The 22,564-nt window shown below is 43.7% G+C and overlaps 1 protein-coding gene across 1 annotated transcript; it reads left to right on the forward strand.

The window, feature by feature from the left end:
• Nucleotides 1-597: 597 nt before the first annotated feature.
• Nucleotides 598-22,536, forward strand: LOC126293665 (uncharacterized). The gene is made up of 2 exons (XM_049986957.1): nucleotides 598-759; nucleotides 22,083-22,536. Coding segments are annotated over exons 1-2 (456 nt in total). The 5' UTR covers nucleotides 598-757.
• Nucleotides 22,537-22,564: the final 28 nt, after the last annotated feature.

Below are 22,564 nucleotides of genomic sequence, written 5' to 3' on the forward strand. Positions count from 1 at the left end.
CTTTATGAAAGTCGGAAACGTGATGGTACGCATTTCTCCTCCTTACACGAGGCATCACAACAACGTTTCACCAGGCAACGCTGGTCAATTGCTGCTTGTGTATGAGTAATCGGTTGGAAACTTTCCTCATGTCAGCACGTTGTAGGTGTCGCCACCTTGTGTGAATGCTCTGAAAAGCTAGTCATTTGCATATCATAGCATCTTCTTCCTGTCGGTTAAATTTCACGTCTGTAGGACGTCATCTTCGTGGTGTAGCAATTCTAATGGCCGGTAGCGTGCTTAGCATTTCACCGAAGAAGCAACGATGGTATTCGTGAGAAACTGTGACAGTGCGCCATTCAGAGCAGTTTCAGCTAAATCGCGTCAGAAGGCGACGGTGCATGGCGGTGTGCACAACTCCGATTTCCCTCTCGCTCGGCTGGCACTCCGTTTCCCGGGAACAGCTGTCCGTTGGGTAACGCCGGCGCGTTGCTATGGCAACGATTGCTACGGTGCATTCCGGCAGTCTGTGACGTCAGCGGCGACGGGCAAACATCCCTAAGCGGTACTGGGCGCTGCCCCACCAGTTGCAAAGGACAGTGCGTGCCTGTGCGTGAGTCTCGACATATGAGCTGTAGTTGGTAGGCGAGCGTGCAGTTGCAGCGTTTCTCGTTCCCTAAGAAGCGTCTTCGGCATTTCCTTCTGGCTGCGTCTACTAGCCGGGTGACAGTTTTTCCGCTGCATTTTCAAACGGGACGTCTGGCTTCATCAGTGCAAGATGTAAGTAATCCGTTTTACACTGGTGTTCGCGAGCTATCTGTTGCTGAAGCTCGAGTCGTATAAGAGATAAATATGAAATGTAGAAGTAAATTATAAACATGAACATAAAATATAAAAAATATAAATATGAAATATAGAAATAAATTATAAACATGAATATAAAATATAAATGCAAGTAAACAACATAAAGTAAAAATACGAAATATAAATACAAAATTATAAACAAAAATACAACATAATATATAAAAAATAAATAGAAATATAAAAAACAAAATAAAAAATATAAAAAATAAAATTTTCTGTTTCCGTCTACGTTGGACTCCGGTTAGGAAATGGCGACTATTTACGGCAGTAAAATATTTTTTTTAATTTCTTTAATTTAGACTTCAGCAGTATAATACTATTTAGCCACAGAAAGCTGAAAAGATAAATTAAAATAATTATCTATGTCAGTAACTTTTTATTTACTCCCACGAAGCGTTTTTAGACCTTAAACGCTCATCCTTTGCTGGATCAGTGGACTATATTACTTTTTTTTGCCAGTTTTGATTTCCACTTCGCTAAAAGTAAGATACAATCTACATCTACATTGTTACTCTGCAATTCACACTTAAGCGCCTGGCAGAGGGTTCATGGAACCATTTTCATACTACTTCTCTACCATTCCACTCTCGAATGGCGCGTGGGAAAAAACGAACACCTAAATCTTCCCGTTCGAGCTCTGATTTCTCTTATTTTATTACGATGATCATATATAGCTACGTAGGTAGATGTAAACAAAATATTTTCGCATTCGAAAGAAAATTTCGTAAATAGATTGCTCCGCTAAGAAATCCGCCTTTGTTCAGTGACTGCCACCCCAGCTCGCGTACCATATCTGCGACACCCTCACCCCTATTGCGCGACAACACGAAACGAACTGCCCTTCTTTGAATTTTTTCGATGTCCTCCTACCTGGTAAGGACCCCACACCGAGCAGCTATATTGCAGCAGAGGACGGACACGTGTAATGTAGGCTGTCTCTTTAGTGGGTTTGTCTCATCTTCTAAGTGTTCTGCCAATAAAGCGTAGTCTTTGTTTCGCCTTCCCCACAGTATTATCTATGTGTTAAATTGCTCGTAATTGTAATTGCTATGTATTTAGTCGAATTGACAGTCCTTAGATTTGTACGATTTATCGTACACCCAGAATTTATCGGATTTTTTGTAGTACCCATGTGGATGACTTCACACTTTCTTTGTTTAGTGCCAACTGCCACTTTTCGCACCATACCGAAATTCTCTCTGGACCATTTCGTAACTGGAATTGTTCGTCTGATGATTTTACTAGATGGTAAATTACAGCGTCATCTGCAAACAGTCTAAGGGGGCTGCTCAGATTATCACCTAGATCATTTATGTAAATCAGGAACAGCAGAGGGCCTATGACACTACCTTGCGGAACGCCAGATATCACTTCTGTTCTACTCGATGATTTGCCGTCTATCACTACGAACTGTGACCTCTATGAGGGAAATCACGAATCCAGTCACACAACTGAGTCGATACTCTACACGCACGCAATTTGATTAAGAGTCGCTTGTGAGGAACGGTATCAAAAGCCTTCTGGAAACCTAGGGATATGGAATCGATCTGAGATCCCTTGTCGACAGCACTTGTCTACGTAGTATGGCAAAAGGAAAACTCATTTTATGGTTCACATGCCTCTAAGCACTATGGGACTTAACATCTGAGGGCATCAGCCCCCTGGACTTAGAAATTACTTAAACCTAACTAACGTAAGGAAATCACACACATCCATGTCCGACGCTGGATTTGAACCTGTGACCGTAGTAGGAACGCAAATTCTCATTTTACTTAAAAACTAAGCTACTAAGAAAATGCTACAGCATAAAGAACCATTAGCTTCGTCATAAATATACATTTTCACCCTTACACGTCTCACTAACACAAAACAAAACATTCACATTAACGGCATTGACAACATCGATAATAATCTAATAAGAGCTCACAAACTATGCAAACGCTAGACACTGAACTACACTCCTGGAAATTGAAATAAGAACACCGTGAATTCATTGTCCCAGGAAGGGGAAACTTTATTGACACATTCCTGGGGTCAGATACATCACATGATCACACTGACAGAACCACAGGCACATAGACACAGGCAACAGAGCATGCACAATGTCGCCACTAGTACAGTGTATATCCACCTTTCGCAGCAATGCAGGCTGCTATTCTCCCATGGAGACGATCGTAGAGATGCTGGATGTAGTCCTGTGGAACGGCTTGCCATGCCATTTTCACCTGGCGCCTCAGTTGGACCAGCGTTCGTGCTGGACGAGCAGACCGCGTGAGACGACGCTTCATCCAGTCCCAAACATGCTCTATGGGGGACAGATCCGGAGATCTTGCTGGCCAGGGTAGTTGACTTACACCTTCTAGAGCACGTTGGGTGGCACGGGATACATGCGGACGTGCATTGTCCTGTTGGAACAGCAAGTTCCCTTGCCGGTCTAGGAATGGTAGAACGATGGGTTCGATGACGGTTTGGATGTACCGTGCACTATTCAGTGTCCCCTCGACGATCACCAGAGGTGTACGGCCAGTGTAGGAGATCGCTCCCCACACCATGATGCCCGGTGATGGCCCTGTGTGCCTCGGTCGTATGCAGTCCTGATTGTGGCGCTCACCTGCAAGGCGCCAAACACGCATACGACCATCATTGGCACCAAGGCAGAAGCGACTCTCATCGCTGAAGACGACACGTCTCCATTCGACCCTCCATTCACGCCTTTCGCGACACCACTGGAGGCGGGCTGCACGATGTTGGGGCGTGAGCGGAAGACGGCCTAACGGTGTGCGGGACCGTAGCCCAGCTTCATGGAGACGGTTGCGAATGGTCCTCGCCGATACCCCAGGAGCAACAGTGTACCTAATTTTCTGGGAAGTGGCGGTGCGGTCCCCTACGGCACTGCGTAGGATCCTACGGTCTTGTCGTGCATCCGTGCGTCGCTGCGGTCCGGTCCCAGGTCGACGGGCACGTGCACCTTCTGCCGACCACTGGCGACAACATCGATGTACTGTGGAGACCTCACGCCCCACGTGTTGAGCAATTCGGCGGTACGTCCACCTGGCCTCCCGCATGCCCACTATACGCCCTCGCTCAAAGTCCGTCAGCTGCACATACGGTTCACGTCCACGCTGTCGCGGCATGCTACCAGTGTTAAAGACTGCGATGGAGCTCCGTATGCCACGGCAAACAGGCTGACACTGACGGCGGCGGTGCACAAATGCAGCGCAGCTAGCGCAATTCGACGGGCAACACCGCGGTTCCTGGTGTGGCGGCTGTGCCGTGCGTGTGGTCTTTGCTTGTACAGCCCTCTCGCAGTGTCCGGAGCAAGTATGGTGGGTCTGACACACCGGTGTCAATGTGTTCTTTTTTCCATTTCCAGGAGTGTATTATGAGGGACCTGATATTTTTATAGTCAGTGGGAAACATGTGTAGAACACTGACAATGACAAAGCTGAAGCAGCGGCAATGAACTTTCTAAGAAGCACTAAAGCATAGTAACTTTTGCTGCTGCCTGTTATCGAGTGACCGACCTAAGTCATACAATTCCGCAAATGACCAAACCGGGAAAACTGTATAAATATGCTGACATACAGGTACAGAAGTTTTATACTTTTAATATTCCTTTTTATTTTTTAGAATGATGATATTCTTGGACGGAAAAATTGTAAAGACTCGAACACTGTCTTGTATATTATTTATGTATACCTTTGATTCGCAGTCTAAACTAGTAACCTACGTTTGATTACTTAGAAGCTACTCTGTCTCTTCATCTGTACTCTCTCTGACTGTTCATCTCGTATATTCGTGCTTGTGAGTCATTTAAAAAAGAAAAAAAAAATGAAATGAGCGTATGGCATTGCTCGCCGGGAGGCCCCATTAGGGGAAGTTCGGCCACCGAGTGTGAATATTATTTCAGTCGACGCCACACTGGGCGACTTGCGTACCGGTGGTGAGAATGAGATGATAAGTACAGCACAATGCCCAGTCCACGAGCGGAGAAAATCCCCCAACCCGTCCGGAAATCGAACACGGGCCCGCTGCCTGGGATGCAAGTACGTAACCACCCAACTAAGTATGCGGACATCTAAACAAGAAAATGTATGTTTATGACAAACCTCACGGTTCAGCCACAGGAATGTATTGTAAGTAGCTTAATCACTGTTGAATATTGACAACCCTAGTGGCACATTCCGTTTGCAGCGCAATGAATCTCAAAACAGCCAAGTGGCTACACCCAACGAACTAAACTGTAAAGTAATCCACTAATGTTCATGAAGGTGAGGCTGTTAAGTGCTCGAAAAGCGATATGGCGGAAAATGGTTTGCACGGATAACTGTTTCAATTTTTGTTTTATTAAATACACTACTGCCCATTAAAACTGCTATACCAAGAAGAAATGCAGATGATAAACGGGTATTCATAGGACAAATATATTATACTAGAACTGACATGTCATTACATTTTCACGCAGTGTGGGTGCATAGATCCTGAGAAATCAGTACCCTCAACAACCACCTCTGGCCGTAATAATGGCCTTGATACGCCTGGGCATTGAGCCAAACAGAGCTTGGATGGCGTGTACAGGTACAGCTGCCCATGCAGCTTCAACGCCATACCACAGTTCATCAAGAGTAGTGACTGGCCTATTGTGACGAGCCAGTTGCTCGGCCACCATTTACCAGACGTTTTCAATTGGTAAGAGATCTGGAGAATGTGCTGGCCAGGGCAGCAGTCGAACATTTTCTGCATCCAGAAAGGCCCGTACAGGATCTGAAACATGCGGTCGTGCATTATCCTGCTGAAATGTAGGGTTTCGCAGGGATCGAATGAAGGGTAGAGCCACGGGTCGTAACACATCTGAAATGTAACGTCCACTGTTCGAAGTGCCGTCAATGCGAACAAGAGGTGACTGAGAGGTGAACCAATGGCAGCCCATACCATCACGCCGGGCGATGTCGAATACACGCATCCAGTGTGCGTTCACCACGATGTCGCCAAACACGGATGTGACCATCATGATGTAGTAAACAGAATCTCGATTCATCCGAAAAAAAGACGTTTTGCCATTCCTGCACCCAGGTTAAAAAATGGTTCAAATGGCTCTCAGCACTATGGGACTTAAATTCTGAGGTCATCAGTCTCCTAGAACTTAGAACTACTTAAACCTAACTAACCAAAGGACATCCTGCCCGAGGCAGGATTCGAACCTGCGACCGTAGCGGTCGCGCAGTTCCAGACTATAGCACCTAGAACCGCTCGGCCACCCCTGCCGGCTGCACACAGGTTTGTCGTTGAGTACACCATCGCAGGCGCTCCTGTCTGTGATGCAGCGTCAAGGGTAACCGCAGCCACGGTCTCCGAGCTGATAGTCCGTGATGCTGCAAACGTCGTCGAAATGTTCGTCCAGATGGTTGTTGTCTTGCAAACGTCCCCATCTGTTGACTCAGGGATCGAGACGTGGCTGCACGATCCGTTGCAGTCATGCGGATAAGATGCCTGTCATCTCGACTGCTAGTGATACGAGGCCGTTGGGGTCGAGCACGCCGTTCCGTATTACCCTCCTGAACACACAGATTACATATTCTGCTAACAGTCATTGGATCTCGACCAACGCGAGCAGCAATGTTGCGATACGATAAACCGCAATCGCGATAGGCTACAATCCGACCTTTATCAAAGTCGGAAACGTAATGGTACGCATTTCTCCTCCTTACATGAGGCATCACAACAACGTTTCACCAGGAAATGCCGGTCAACTGCTGTTTGTTTTTGAGAAATAGGTTGGAAACTTTCTTCATGTCAGCACGTTGTAGGTGTCGTCTCCGGCGCCAACCTTGTGTGAATGCTCTGAGAAGCTAATCATTCGAGTAATACAGCATCTTCCAGCTGTCGGTTAAATTTCACGTCTGTAGCACGTCATCTTCGTGGTGTAGCAATTTTAATTGCCAGTAGTGTATAATATTGTTTGATTGCTAAATTTTCACATTTTAAATCTGTTAAATCCCATCTTACCGTCTTCTGGGGCAACTACCTACATTCACGACCATTTTTAGAAAAAAAAACAAAAACGATCAGGACGATCTCTCATGACAGTTCGTGATCTTTTAGGAGGGCGCTATTCAAGTGTACCGATGTTGTAACTCTGTCATCCGTACATATGGTTTGAGATTAATAATAGCAACTTATTCAAAAGTAACTTTCACATGCACTCAGTGAAGAACAGACAAGAAAACTATTTACACTTGAGTAAGCAGTGCTGTAACCAGTCCACACAAGGAGCTCACTATTCTTCCAACAGAAGCGAAAAATTGAGTGAATGACCCAGATGTCACGTTTGTTTTCATTCTGTACAATAGTTTGTCGCACTAGTTTGAAGGCTCTCACCATAATGTATTATTTACTATGTACTAATGCAAGTGTTTGCGTCTTCTTCAGCTTTTATCCACTTCTGTCCACATTAGTAACTTTCCATATGAGATGTATGTATTTGTTTTCAGTCACCTGATTGCATGGAACGTACTGAATTATATCAAGTCACATGTAGACAGTATCCAAAGTAAATGGAGTGTAACTTCCACCACGAAAAAATTTTGTTTGATCGTTACTGAGGCTCGACAGTGAGTGATATAGGGCTACTACTCACTTTTTGTTGTGATTTTTGTTTCACATTACTTCTTGATTGCATTAACAGTGCAATATGTTGCAAGTGATCAATTTATTTAATTTTATTTCCTTAGAGGTTTGCCTAGGCACATGATCGTATCTCTCGAGATTTCATTTTGAATTCTGTAGTGAAGGGATTACCAATTTGGTACTGGAGGGTAGCGTGGAGGGTAAAAATCGTAGAGGGAGACCAAGAGATGAATACACTATGCAGATTCAGAAGGATGTAGGTTGTAGTAAGTACTGGGAGATAAAGAATCTTGCACAGGATAGATAACATGGAGAGCTGCATCAAACCAGTCTCAGGACTGAAGACCACAACAACAACAACAACAACAACAACAACCTTTCTTGGAAAAAAATCAAAGACATTTCACTCTTGGTGTGTTCTGTGGTTCAAATAACAGCTATTGGCCTCGTTGTACCTCAAAGTGTTAAGCCTGGTGGCATGCAGAAATGAAAGAAAGTTTTCTTGGGATAAAAAACGGAATTACGTATTTATCTCTCACTTAGTGGGGGAAAGAAAAACATCTCGATACAACAGAAGTATTCTCTATCACCCGTTGCATCTGGAGTCTGGTTTCTGAAAATCAAATGCATCGGTTAACCTGTCGAGGATCTTGAGCGTTCCGTGCGCTGAGACTTGTTGTTTCGAGAAATCAGGCATTTAAACTTTGATTAAAGACAACAAGCCGCTACAGACCTTATCACTGGCCTGCTATCTCAGCACCATAGAGGCACGCATCCTCAAACATGATCTGTTTATAAATATGGCGCTGTTTTTCAGTCTGGACTCTGTTAAAAACTGAGATAATCCTTGCTCTGCAGATTTCAAGCGTTTCCTGTCGGATAACTCCACGAAGTACTTGTCCGTCGCTACAATTTCTAATACGTTTATGGTCTCCAGAATAGATGAATAACCTGCGTTGAACATAACTGCAACTATATGCCGCTATTTCAACATTTTTACCCAACAATGGTGTTTCGGTACCAATTTCCAACTGCATGCGCTGAAGCTCTTGTTGTCATTTCGTGTATCGGTACGGGTGAATGTATTAGGCAAATCTTCATGGGACAGAACGTTATATACAGATCACATCTTCCGTGGAACTACGGCAGTGTAAATCATTGGGAACGTACAGCAGCCTCTACTTCGATCGATTCCATTCAAAACGCCATAACAGCAAAAATACGAGGGCTATCCACAAAGTACATTACGTTTTGGAATTAAAAATAAATAAAGTATTGGAATTTTTTTATTATACACGGATGAAAGCCACACTTAAATTCTACTTTTCTACATAGTTGCCATTTAAATTAAGGTACTTATCGTAGCGATGGACGAGCTTGGAAATTCCTTCGTCGTAAAATTCGGCCGCCTGCGCCTTCAGCCACGTGGTTACCTCTTCTTTTGGGACAGAAAAGGTGTGATTTTTGTGGGTTTCCTGCAAAGAGGCACTACAATAAACTCTCAAAGGTATTACCAAATTCTGCACAACTTCAGAAGAGCAATACAAAAGAAGCGCAGGGGAAAGTTGGGCTCAAACATCTTGCCGATTTACGACAACGCCCGGGCCCACACGGCAAATGCCACTCGTGAAGTTCTCGAATCTTTTAAGTGGGAGTTGTTTCCTTATCCGCCGTACAGTCCCGACCTGTCACCGAGTGACTTCCACTTATTCCCAGCAATGAAGAAGTGGCTGGCTGTGCAGCGTATTGATGACGAAGCACCACGACGAAGGAGTTTCCAAGCTCGTCCATCGCTACGATAAGTGCCTTAATTTAAATGGCAACTATGTAGAAAATTAGTATCTAAGTGTAGCTTTCATCTGTCTATAATAAAAAATTCCAATACTTTATTTATTTTTAATTTCTAAAAGTAATGTACTTTGTGGATAGCCCTCGTACTTTCACAATCAAAAAGTCATTTAGCCGGTTTGGTTCAAATGGCTCTAAGCACTGTAGAACTTTACATCTGAGGTCATCAGTCCCCTACAACTTAAGACTGTTGTTGTTGTGGTCTTCAGTCCTGACACAGGTTTGATGCAGCTCTCCATGCTACTCTATCCTGTGCAAGCTTCTTCATCTCCCAATACGTACTGCAGCCTACATCCTTCTGAATCTGTTTAGTTTATTCATCTCTTGGTCTCCCTCTACGATTATTACCCTCCACGCTGCCCTCCAATACTAAATTGGTGATCCCTTGATACCTCAGAACATGTCTTACCAACCGAACCCTTCTTCTTGTCAAGTTGTGCCACAAACTCCTCTTCTCCTCAATCATATTCAATACTTCCTCATTAGTTACGTGATCTACCGATCTGATCTTCAGCATTCTTCTGTAGCACCACATTTCAAGGCTTCTATTCTCTTCTTGTCCAAACTATTAATCGTCCATGTTTCACTTCCATACATGGCTACACTCCATACAAATACTTTCAGAAACGACTTCCTGACATTTAAATCTATACTCGATGTTAATAAATTTCTTTTCTTCAGAAACGCTTTCCTTGCCATTGCCAGTCTACATTTGATATCCTCTCTACTTCGACCATCATCAGTTACTTTGCTCCCGAAATAGCAAAACTCCTTTACTACTTTAAGTGTATCATTTCCTAATCTAATTCCCTCAGCATCGCCCGACTTAATTCGACTACATTCCATTATCCTCGTTTTGCTTTTGTTGATGTTCATCTTATATCCTCCCTTCAAGACACTGTCCATTCAGTTCAACTGCTCTTTCAAGTCCTCTGTTGTCTCTGGCAGAATTACAATGCCATCGGCGAACCTTAATGTTTTTATTTCTTCTCCATATATTTTAATACCTACTCCGAATTTTTCTTTTGTTTCCTTTACTGCTTGCTCAATATACAGATTGAATAACATCGGGGAGATGCTACAACCCTGTCTCACTCCCTTCCCAACCACTGCTTCCCTTTCATGTCCCTCGACTCTTGTAACTGCCATCTGGTTTCTGTACAAATTGTAAATAGCCTTTCGCTCTCTGTATTTTACCCCTGTCACCTTCAGAATTTGAATGAGAGTATTCCAGTCAACACTGTCAAAAGCTTTCTCTACGTCTACAAATGCTAGAAACGTAGGTTTGCCTTTCCTTAATCTGTCTTCTAAGATAACTCGTAGGGTCAGTATTGCCTCAGCTGTTCCAAAATTCTACGGAATCCGAACTGATCTTCCCCGAGGTCGGCTTCTATCAGTTTTTCCATTCGTCTGTACAGAATTCGTGTTAGTATTTTGCAGCTGATAGTTCGGTAATTTTCACATCTGTCAACGCCTGCTTTCTTTGTGATTAGAATTATTATATTCTTCTTGAAGTCTGAGGGTATTTCGCCTGTCTCATACATTTTGCTCACCAAATCGTAGAGTTTTGTCAGGACTGGTTCTCCCAAGGCTGTCAGTAGTTCTAATGGAATGTTGTGTACTCCCGGGGCCTTGTTTCGACTCAGGTCTTTCAGTGCTCTGTCAAATTCTTCACGCAGTACCATATCTCCCATTTAATCTTCATCTACATCCTCTTCCATTTCCATAATATTTTCCTCGAGAACTTCGCCCTTGTATAGTCCCTCTATATACTCCTTCCACCTCTCTGCTTTCCCTTCTTTGCTTAGAACTGGGTTCCCATCTGAGGCCTTTGTATTCATACAAGTGGCTCTCTTTTCTCCAAAGGTCTCTTTAATTTTCCTGTAGGCAGTATCTATCTTACCCCTAGTGAGATAAGCCTCTACATCCTTACATATGTCCTCTAGCCAATGATCTACTTAAACCTAACTAACGTAAGGACATCACACACATCCATGCCAGAGGCAGGATTCGAACCTGCGACCGTAGCAGCAGCGCGATTCCGGAGTGAAGCGCCTAGAACCCCTCGGGTACAGCGGCCAGTTTGTAGAAGGTATATTTTATATACTTTGTGGATGAAAATTACGAAAAAAAATCAATTTTTTCATTGGTGAGGACCAGGACCTCCAGTTAAGATGGCGCGGTTATACAACTGTGAGGAGGGGACTTTCGCTTGAATTGCGATACGCCTTTCTATTTCTGTCTGTAGTACTCTGAATCTGTGTTACAAGTCGTCTGTTAAAATTCACCATTTTTAGACGAGCAGCAGACATTTCCTTGAATTATTAGAAAAGTTAATTTCAGTAGTTGTAGGCGCTGAACTGTCCCATGTGCTGGTTAGAATGGTTGATGTGCTCTGTAAGAGATGGGTGTATGAAAAAAAAATGTTTTTTGCATAAACTAGATTTTTTTAGAACAGTGGAATTTTAATTTATCACCACTCTTTCAATGTAACGTGTATTACTTTATTGTGGTTTACGAGTATCACGTTTCAGGCTACGAGAGGCATTCAACGAGAAATGCAACACTTTTTTTTCGCCCATTTTCGGTTAAAAAAAATGCCGAAGTTTTTCTGAAAAGTCTTTGTGTATTGCCGCTTCAGTCCCAAAAGCAAGTAGATGGTAACGCTAGACGTAGCCCTCAAAATGATGTTTGTAACTGAGGAGAGTTCCCAGCTGAGAGCACTATATATACTTGAATGTTTCTGGTATATCAGCTGCAGATTTTTCAGCGCTCATTTAAACTTAGGACTCTGTATCTCAGAATGAACAAAAATGGACTTGCACCACTATTGAAATAAGCTTTTCATTTGATCGATATAATGCCAAAGAGAGGAAATAATGAGATTGAGAAAGTAATGTATTTGCTAACTAAAAGGAAAAAAACCAAAAGATCTTGCCAGTAATGGTACCAAAACCCTCGCTCGAAAATGGATAGAGTGCAGTAGTGAAGAATCTAAAATAAATGATATTTTAATCCAACTAACTACATCCATTTTGCCAGGTTGTTGTGATTCGGGGAAAAACTACGATGATGAAAAGTGATAAGCGCAAATAATGTAAGAATACTAAGTAAAGTGTTTACATCAAGGTGGATCCACAAATCCGAAGCTGAAAAGAAAAGAATGCTATAACTTAACTCAAAGTACTCCCTCCATTGGCAGTGATCTATAATGACAATTGAAAATTTCTGCCACAATGAGATTCTAACTCATATGTCACACATATCGCAAGCTATCACTTTAACAAATTTAGTCGTCCGAGGATGAATCCATAACCTAAGCAGACTTTCAAGACAACACTTCTCTTATATTACTTCCAAGCACTACTACTATAGATCTTGTTATATGACTATTGCATAGCACTTCACGATTTGGAATCAACTTTCTTTCAGTTATTCGATAATTTTTTGTGTGGTGCTGGTACTTGGGAGTGGAAAATTCTTCTGTTTCCTGCAAGAATGAAGTGAGATTGGGGACAATGAAATTTATCGGTGGATCTGCAGAAGACTTTCACCATTCAAAGCATCGGCCCGAGCATTAGACTTGGTGCAAACGTAGCTAAGCAATCAGCAAATACTGTCCAAAACCAGTACTAAACCCATGAATCATAATAATCCATTTTGCGAGATTTGGGTGGGAAGTTTCTATTGTTTTCCCGTGGTTTTAAGTGTAAAAGAGAACATATTCGTACGTCATGTTCGATGCAGCATTCAGTCACGCCTTCAAGTTAAGTTAGAGAACCACTGATGAGGCACACCGGAAGCATCCACTGCCCAGCTCTCGTCTGATGTTTGCTGACGCACTTTCGCTGTACTTGAAGAATGTAGTTTCCTAGCCTAGAAACCATGCATTTCCGTACTTAAGTTCATTAGACCGCAGCGTGGAGGGTAAAAATCGTAGAGGGAGACCAAGAGATGAATACACTAAGCAGATTCAGGAGGATGTAAGTTGCAGTAGGTACTGGGAGATGAAGAAGCTTGCATAGGGTAGAGTAGCATGGAGAGCTGGATCAAACCAGTCTTAGGACTTCAGACCACAACAACAACAATGCTGAGATCCACACTTACATCCAAAGAATTTTTTTTCGTTAAATTAAGATCCCTATTTGATACTAGTAGATTTCTCTTGGCACGTTTTGCCAGTATTAGTCAGCTTTTGATGTCCTCTTTGCTCTGACCGTCATGGGTTATTTTGATGTCTTGGTAGCAGAATTACTTAACTTCATCTACTTCGTGATCACCAATCACGATGTTAAGTCTCTCACTGTTCTAATTTCTGCTACTTCTCATTACTTTCGTCTTTCTTCGATTTATTCTCGACTCACAATCTGTTGTCATTAGACTCTTTATTCCATCCAGCAAATCCTGTAGTTGTTCTTCACTTTCACTGATAACAGCAATGTCGTCAGCGAATCTTATCATTGATATCCTATCACCTTGAATTTTAATTCCACTCTTTAAACTTTCATTTACTCCCGTCATTGCTTCTTCGATGTATAGGGTAGGGGCGAAAGATCACATCTCTGTCTTACACCTCTCTAATATGAGCACTTAGTTCTTCGTCTTACACTGTTCTTTTTCCCCTCTTTGTTCTCGCACTTGTTGTGTATTACCCATTTTTCCCTTAGCTTACTCCTATTTTTCTCAAAATTTCGAACATTTTACACCATTTGACACTGTCGAACGCTTTTCGCACATCAAAAAATCCTATGAATATGTCTTGCTTTTCCTTTAGTCTTGGTTCCATTATCAACCATATGTCAGAATTGCCTGTCTGGTGCCTTTACCTTTGCTAAAGCCAAACAAATTGTCATCTAAGACATCCTGAATTTTCTTTTCCATTCCTTTATATACTATTCGTGTCGGCAGAGGAAAGAAGTACAACCACAGCTGTATCTTGAGTACGTCTTTATCCTGTCACACGACAAGTTTCAGGGTCACATTCTCTCCATCCTCTGGCCTAACCACTGCCAAAAGTGTATTTGATTTCTTGGCACATTTACTGTGGGGTCCTTGTTAGTAGCACACGTGGGGTACCTTTCAACAGGAAACTATTCCCGACACCGCTTTTTAACCAGGGTATTGGAGACAACACGGTAGCGAATATAGTCTGCTGCTGAAAGCTAGCCCACGCAGTGGGATGGAGGTAATGTGCCACCGAAACTATAGCGTGATAGAATAAAGACGTTCTCAAGAAACTGCTGAGGTGGTACATTTTCTCACATGTAGCATCATCTGAAGTCTGTCGTCCGTGCAGTGAGAGGGACATACATAATTTTAAAAAGAAATGATTAATATAGATTAATGAAATTTCGGGAATACAGTCGTCTAGGTATTATAGTTGAGTTATTAACATTGCAGGATCACAAGTTAATACACGCGCGAGATACGCCACTGGAAATGTGAAATGGAGGAACATTAATAACAGTGTGCCAGAGTGGTGAATGCAAGCGTGATAAACATGCTTGCATTGTGTTGTCAAGGTGTCGGATGTCAGTTTTTGAGATGAAGTTCTATGCCTGTTGGACTTGGTCGGTCAACAAAGCTGGTTGTGAATGAAGCTGGATTTACCTCCGGTAATGTCTCATATGTGCTTGATTGGTGACAGAGTTGGTGATCGAACAAGCCAAGGCAACATGTCGACACGCTGTAGAGGATATTGGCTTACAACAGCGGTATGTGGGAGAGTGTTATCCTGTTGGAAAATACCCCCTTGCGCCGCGCGAGATTAGCCGAGCGGTCTAGGGCGCTGCAGTCATTGACTGTGCGGCTGGTCCCGGCGGAGGTTCGAGTTCTCCCTCGGGCATAGGTGCGTATGTTTGTTCTTAGGATAATTTAAGTTAAGTTGTGTAAGCTTAGGGGCTGATGACCTTAGCAGTTAAGTCCCATAAGATTTCACACACATCTGGACCTTTCTTGAACACCCCCTTGAGTGCAGTTCATGAACGACTGCACAGTAGGTCGAATTACCAGACTGATGTACACATTTTCAGTCAGAATGCGCGGAATAATCACGAGAGTCCTCCTTCTCTCATACTAAATCGCTCCCCATTGATTCCAGCTGTAATCCAATGTGTCTAGCACGCAGACAGGTTGGTTGCAGACCTCAACTGAACTTCTTCTAACCATCATACGGCCATCACTCGCACCGAGGCAGAACTAGCTTTCATCAGAAAATTCAACAGACCACCAGCCTGCCTTCTAGTGAGCTCTCACTTGACACCAGTGAAGTGGGAAAGGGCGATGGTTTCGGATCAGTGGAATGCCAGTTACAGGGTGTCTGGGCTGCGTCACTGTTGTGCCAACTGCCGCTTAGATTGGTGCTTTTGATGCAGTACGATACGCCGGAGCCATACGCCGAACACGATGGTCTTCCCTCTCGGTAAGGCCACTTGGCCGTCTGCAGCCCGTCATCTCGTGACCGTACATTCCGCTGTCCATCGCCGACAGCAATCATGCACAGTGGCTACATTCCTGTCAAGACTCTCTGCAATATTGTTCAAAATGTTCAAATGTGTGTGAAATCTTATGGGACTTAACTTCTAAGGTCATCAGTCCCTAAGCTTACACATAACTCCAACTTGCCACACCACACAGCAATCTTTTCTAAATCGCTTTGCAACTGATACTGGTCTTCGGATGACCTTACTAGACGGTAAATTACAGCATCATCTGCGGACAACCTAAGAGAACTGCTCAGATTGTCACCCAGGTCATTTATATAGATCAGGAACAGCTGAGGTCCCATGACGCTTCCCTGGGAAACACACTTCAGTTTTACTCGATGATTTGCCGTCTATTACTACGAACTGTGACCTTCCCGACAGGAAATCGCGAATCCAGTCGTACAACTGAGACGACAACCCATAGGCCCGCAGCTTGATTAGAAGTCTTTTGTGACGAACCGTGTCAAAAGCTTTCCGGAAATCTAGAAATACGGAATCAACTTGAGGTCCCCTGTCGATAGGGGCCATTACTTCGTGCGAATAAAGAGCTAGCTGCGTTGTACAAGTGCGATGTTTTCTTAAACCATGCTGATTACGTATCAATAGATCGTTACCTTCGAGGTGATTCATAATGTTTGAATACAGTATATGCTCCAGAACCCTACTGCAAACCGACGTCAATGATATAGGTCTGTAGTTAGATGTATTACTCCTACTACCTTTAAATACTGGTGCGACCTGCACAATTTTCCAATCTGTAGATACAGATCTATCGATGAGCGAGCGGTTGTATATGAGTGCTAAGTAGGGAGCTATTGTATCAGCGTAATCTGAAAGGAACCTAATCGGTATACAATTTGGACCTGTAGTATTATGAAGGAACATGTAGCTTCTCGTGGCCCTATTACAAGACCTCATTCAAACTCAGAAATGTGTTCCCAATGCCATGTCTGTCACCTTATAGGCATTCTTGGCTAACATCAACTCACCACGTCCAATAACAAAGGAAATTAACCCTCACGAATGTTACAACTTGTATCAAAGCAAACATCATCGTGGCCCCTCTTATGAGACTGGCGCGAAATCTGAATACACGTCGTCTTCCAGAGGTCGAAACACGCCTACTAACTGCTGTTTGTGTCACACAACACCAGAATCAGATTTTCACTCTGCAGCGGAGTTTGCGCTGATATGAAACTTCCTGGCAGATTAAAACTGTGTGTCGGACCGAGACTCGAACTCGGGACCTTTGCCTCTAGCGGGCAAGTGCTCTACCAACTGAGCTACCCAAGCACGACTCACACCCCGTCCTTACAGCTTTACTTTCGCCAGTACCTCGTCTCCTACCTTCCACACTTAACAGAAGCTCTCCAGCGAACCCTGCATAACTAGCATTCCTGAAATAAAGGATATTGCTTAGCCGTCGTGCTTGGGAAGCTCAGTTGGTAGAGCACATCCCCGCGAAAGGCAAAGGTCCCGAGTTCGAGTCTCAGTCCGGACTAAAGTTTTAATCTGTCAGGAAGTTTCTTATCAGCGCAAACTCCGCTGCACAGTGAAAATCTCATTCTGGAAACATCCCCCAGGCTGTGAATAAGCCATGTCTCCGCAATATCCTTTCTTTCACGAGTGCTAGTTCTGCAAGCCTCCCCCCATGAACCATGGACCTTGCCGTTGGTGGGGAGGCTTGCGTGCCTCAGCGATACAGATGGCCGTACCGTAGGTGCAACCACAACGGAGGGGTATCTGTTGAGAGGCCAGACAAACGTGTGGTTCCTGAAGAGGGGCAGCAGCCTTTTCAGTAGTTGCAGGGGCAACAGTCTGGATGATTGACTGATCTGGCCTTGCAACATTAACCAAAACGGCCTTGCTGTGCTGGTACTGCGAACGGCTGAAAGCAAGGGGAAACTACAGCCGTAATTTTTCCGAGGACATGCAGTTTTACTGTATGATTAAATGATGATGGCATCCTCTTGGGTAAAATATTCCGGAGGTAAAATAGTCCCCCATTCGGATCTCCGGGCGGGGACTACTCAGGAGGATGTCGTTATCAGGAGAAAGAAAACTGGCGTTCTACGGATCGGAGCGTGGAATGTCAGATCCCTTAATCGGGCAGGTAGGTTAGAAAATTTAAAAAGGGAAATGGATAGGTTAAAGTTAGATATAGTGGGAATTAGTGAAGTTCGGTGGCAGGAGGAACAAGACTTCTGGTCAGGTGACTACAGGGTTATAAACACAAAATCAAATAGGGGTAATGCAGGAGTAGGTTTAATAATGAATAGGAAAATAGGAATGCGGGTAAGCTACTACAAATAGCATAGTGAACGCATTATTGTGGCCAAGATAGATACGAAGCCCACACCTACTACAGTAGTACAAGTTTATATGCCAACTAGCTCTGCAGATGATGAAGAAATTGAAGAAATGTACGATGAAATAAAAGAAATTATTCAGATAGTGAAGGGAGACGAAAATTTAATAGTAATGGGTGACTGGAATTCGAGTGTAGGAAAAGGGAGAGAAGTAAACATAGTAGGTGAATATGGATTGGGGCTAAGAAATGAAAGAGGAAGCCGCCTAGTAGAATTTTGCACAGAGCACAAATTAATCATAGCTAACACTTGGTTTAAGAATCATGAAAGAAGGTTGTATACGTGGAAGAACCCTGGAGATACTAAAAGGTATCAGATAGATTATATAATGGTAAGACAGAGATTTAGGAACCAGGTTTTAAGTTGTAAGACATTTCCAGGGGCAGATGTGGACTCTGACCACAATCTATTGGTTATGACCTGTAGATTAAAACTGAAGAAACTGCAAAAATGTGAGAAATTAAGGAGATGGGACCTGGATAAACTGAAAGAACCAGAGGTTGTACAGAGTTTCAGGGAGAGCATAAGGGGACAATTGACAGGAATAGGGGAAAGAAATACAGTAGAATAAGAATGGGTAGCTCTGAGGGATGTAGTAGTGAAGGCAGCAGAGGATAAAGTAGGTAAAAAGATGAGGGCTGCTAGAAATCCTTGGGTAACAGAAGAAATATTGAATTTAATTGATGAAAGGAGAAAATATAAAAATGCAGTAAATGAAACAGGCAAAAAGGAATACAAACGTCTCAAAAATGAGATCGACAGGAAGTGCAAAATGGCTAAACAGGGATGGCTAGAGGACAAATGTAAGGATGTAGAAGCTTATCTCACTAGGGGTAAGATAGATACTGCCTACAGGAAAATTAAAGAGACCTTTGGAGAGAAGAGAACCACGTGTATGAATATCAAGAGCTCAGATGGCAGCCCAGTTCTAAGCAAAGAAGGGAAGGCAGAAAGGTGGAAGGAGTATATAGAAGGTTTATACAAGGGCGATGTACTTGAGGACAATATTATGGAAATAGAAGAGGATGTAGATGAAGACGAAATGGGAGATACGATACTGCGTGAAGAGTTTGACAGAGCACTGAAAGACCTGAATCGAAACAAGGCCCCCGGAGTAGACAAAATTCCATTAGAACTACTGACGGCCTTGGGAGAGCTAGTCATGACAAAACTCTACCAGCTGGTGAGCAAGATGTATGAGACAGGCGAAATACCCTCAGACTTCAAGAAGAATATAATAATTCCAATCCCAAAGAAAGCAGGTGCTGACAGATGTGAAAATTACCGAACTATCAGTTTAATAAGCCACGGCTGCAAAATACTAACGCGAATTCTTTACAGACGAATGGAAAAACTGGTAGATGCAGACCTCGGGGAGGATCAGTTTGGATTTCGTCGAAATGTGGGAACACTTATCTTAGAAGAAAGATTAAGAAAAGGCAAACCTACGTTTCTAGCATTTGTAGACTTAGAGAAAGCTTTTGACAATGTTGACTGGAATACTCTTTTTCAAATTCTAAAGGTGGCAGGGGTAAAATACAGGGAGCGAAAGGCTATTTACAATTTGTACAGAAACCAGATGGCAGTAATAAGAGTCGAGGGGCATGAAAGGGAAGCAGTGGTTGGGAAAGGAGTGAGACAGGGTTGTAGCCTCTCCCCGATGTTATTCAATCTGTATATTGAGCAAGCAGTAAAGGAAACAAAAGAAAAATTTGGAGTAGGTATTAAAATTCATGGAGACGAAGTAAAAACTTTGTGGTTCGCCGATGACATTGTAATTCTGTCAGAGACGGCAAAGGACTTGGAAGAGCAGTTGAACGGAATGGACAGTGTCTTGAAAGGAGCATATAAGATGAACATTAACAAAAGCAAAACGAGGATAATGGAATGTAGTCAAATTAAATCGGGTGATGCTGAGGGAATTAGATTAGGAAATGAGACACTTAAAGTAGTAAAGGAGTTTTGCTATTTAGGAAGTAAAATAACTGATGATGGTCGAAGTAGAGAGGATATAAAATGTAGACTGGCAATGGCAAGGAAAGCGTTTCTGAAGAAGGGAAATTTGTTAACATCGAATATAGATTTATTTATCAGGAAGTCGTTTCTGAAAGTATTTGTTTGGAGTGTAGCCATGTATGGACGATAACTAGTTTGGACAAGAAGAGAATAGAAGCTTTCAAAATGTGGTGCTACAGAAGAATACTGAAGATAAGGTGGATAGATCACGTAACTAATGAGGAGGTATTGAATAGGACTGGGGAGAAGAGAAGTTTGTGGCACAACTTGACTAGAAGAAGGGATCGGTTGGTAGGACATGTTTTGAGACATCAAGGGATCACAAATTTAGCATTGGAGGGCAGCGTGGAGGGTAAAAATCGTAGAGGGAGACCGAGAGATGAGTACACTAAGCAGATTCAGAAGGATGTAGGTTGCAGTAGGTACTGGGAGATGAAGCAGCTTGCACAGGATAGAGTAGCATGGAGAGCTGCATCAAACCAGTCTCAGGACTGAAGACAACAACAACAGTTCTGCAAGGTTCGCAGGGGAGCCTCTGCTGAGTTTGGAAGGTAGGAGACGAGGTGCTGGCGGAAGTATAGCTGTGAGGACGGGGCGTGAGTCGTGCTTGGGTAGCTCAGTTGGTAGAACACTTACCCGCGAAAGGCAAAGGTCCTGAGTTCGAGTCTCAGTCCGGCACACAGTTTAAATCTGCCAGGAAGTTTCATCACAGAACTCTCTTTTGGTGTTCCCGATTTTTTTTTCCGTCAGTGTACATATATTTACTGTCTTATTGACTTTGGATTAGGGACAGTCTTAACCCCTACCTTGCTGGTCAAAGCTTGAGTGGTGACCCTTTGTGTAGACCAGTTGCCCGCATCTCGTGGTCGTGCGGTAGCGTTCTCGCTTCCCGCGCCCGGGTTCCCGGGTTCGATTCCCGGCGGGGTCAGGGATTTTCTCTGCCTTGTGATGGCTGGGTGTTCTGTGTTGTCCTTAGGTTAGTTAGGTTTAAGTAGTTCTAAGTTCAAGGGGACTGATGACCATAGATGTTAAGTCCCATAGTGCTCAGAGCCATTTGAACCATTTTTGCAGACCAGTTTTAATAGTGCAGCAGTGCATAGAGTCAATCCTTATGAGCTAACAGACGTTACGGAGAAAGTATGTACAGCAGTACGGCTCACGTCAATAAAAGTCACGAAGAGCAGCAGGTTTCGTGACGTGTTCGTTTAGTAAGCACGTATCCATCACGAAGATGCTGAGTCAATTCCAGTGGCATACGATGCAGGAAAGGAGTTCTGTGTCGTGGTATAGTTTACTGTTAAAATTCTGATAGCATAAGTTCCTAGAACCATCATTCAGTCTAAGCTTCCTTCTACGTATATCTCGCGAAGGGACAATGGAGGTAAAATAAGAGAGACTCGATCCCACACAGATGACTGCCAGCAACCGTTCTCCCTGCGGAATCGAGCTAGATGGCTGAGTTGTTACCACACTGGATGCGCATTAGGGAGTATGATGGTTCAAACCCCACGTCCGAGTATCCTGATTTAGATTTTATGTGATTTCCCTAAACCGCTTAAGGTAAATGCCAGGATGGTTCCTTTAAAAGTGCACGGCCGACTTCCTTCCCCATCCTGATCCTCATCCCATTGATGACTTCAGTATCTGGTCCCCGCCCCGAATCTCTCTCCTCTTCCCACGGACAGTTTGTTAGTGAATCAGGAAATGAGGATAGTGACATTGGCTCACAAAGTACCCTCCGTCACTCACCGTTCGGTGGCTTGTGAAGTATATACGTAGATGCAGACGTAGACTGTGGAAGCAACAGCGGGACTTAGCGCAGTGCTGCAGGTGTTCAGACTAAGGACGGATGGGACGTTTCAGTGTGTAACTCAGTGGTTGGTGAATGTTTCAGGTTTCGTCGCAGGCCCCACGCTACAGGCACCTTACTGGTTGCTGTCCTTCTAATATCCAGCGTGGACTTTCACGGCGCTTCCAACGCCACCGACTGTCCATGTGAGGTCTTACCGTTTGGGGACGCAACCTGCGAAAATGCCTCTCAGGCACCTCCGTGCCTTCTTTCCAAGAACGTCGACGTGCTGCTGTTGGAACTTCCAACTGCTACAGAACTGACCTCTTCCGAGTTGGCCAGCGTACCAGGCCTGCTCAGGCTCCACCTTATCGCCCCTTCTCTGACCACCATCAGGTCGTCCGCCTTTGCCAACAACCCGCTACTGAGTGACCTCATCTTGGAGATACCGAATGTGACCACCTTGGAGGCTGGAACCTTCCGATCACTGCCCAAACTCAAGCGTCTACAGTTGGAGAGTGGCATCCAGAGCCTGGAAGAGGACGAGTTTGAGCTGTGACCGGAATTGAGTAGTGTGGAGATCGCCG

Source organism: Schistocerca gregaria, chromosome 10 (assembly GCF_023897955.1).
Source record: "Schistocerca gregaria isolate iqSchGreg1 chromosome 10, iqSchGreg1.2, whole genome shotgun sequence".
Classification (NCBI taxonomy): Eukaryota; Metazoa; Arthropoda; class Insecta; order Orthoptera; family Acrididae; genus Schistocerca; species Schistocerca gregaria.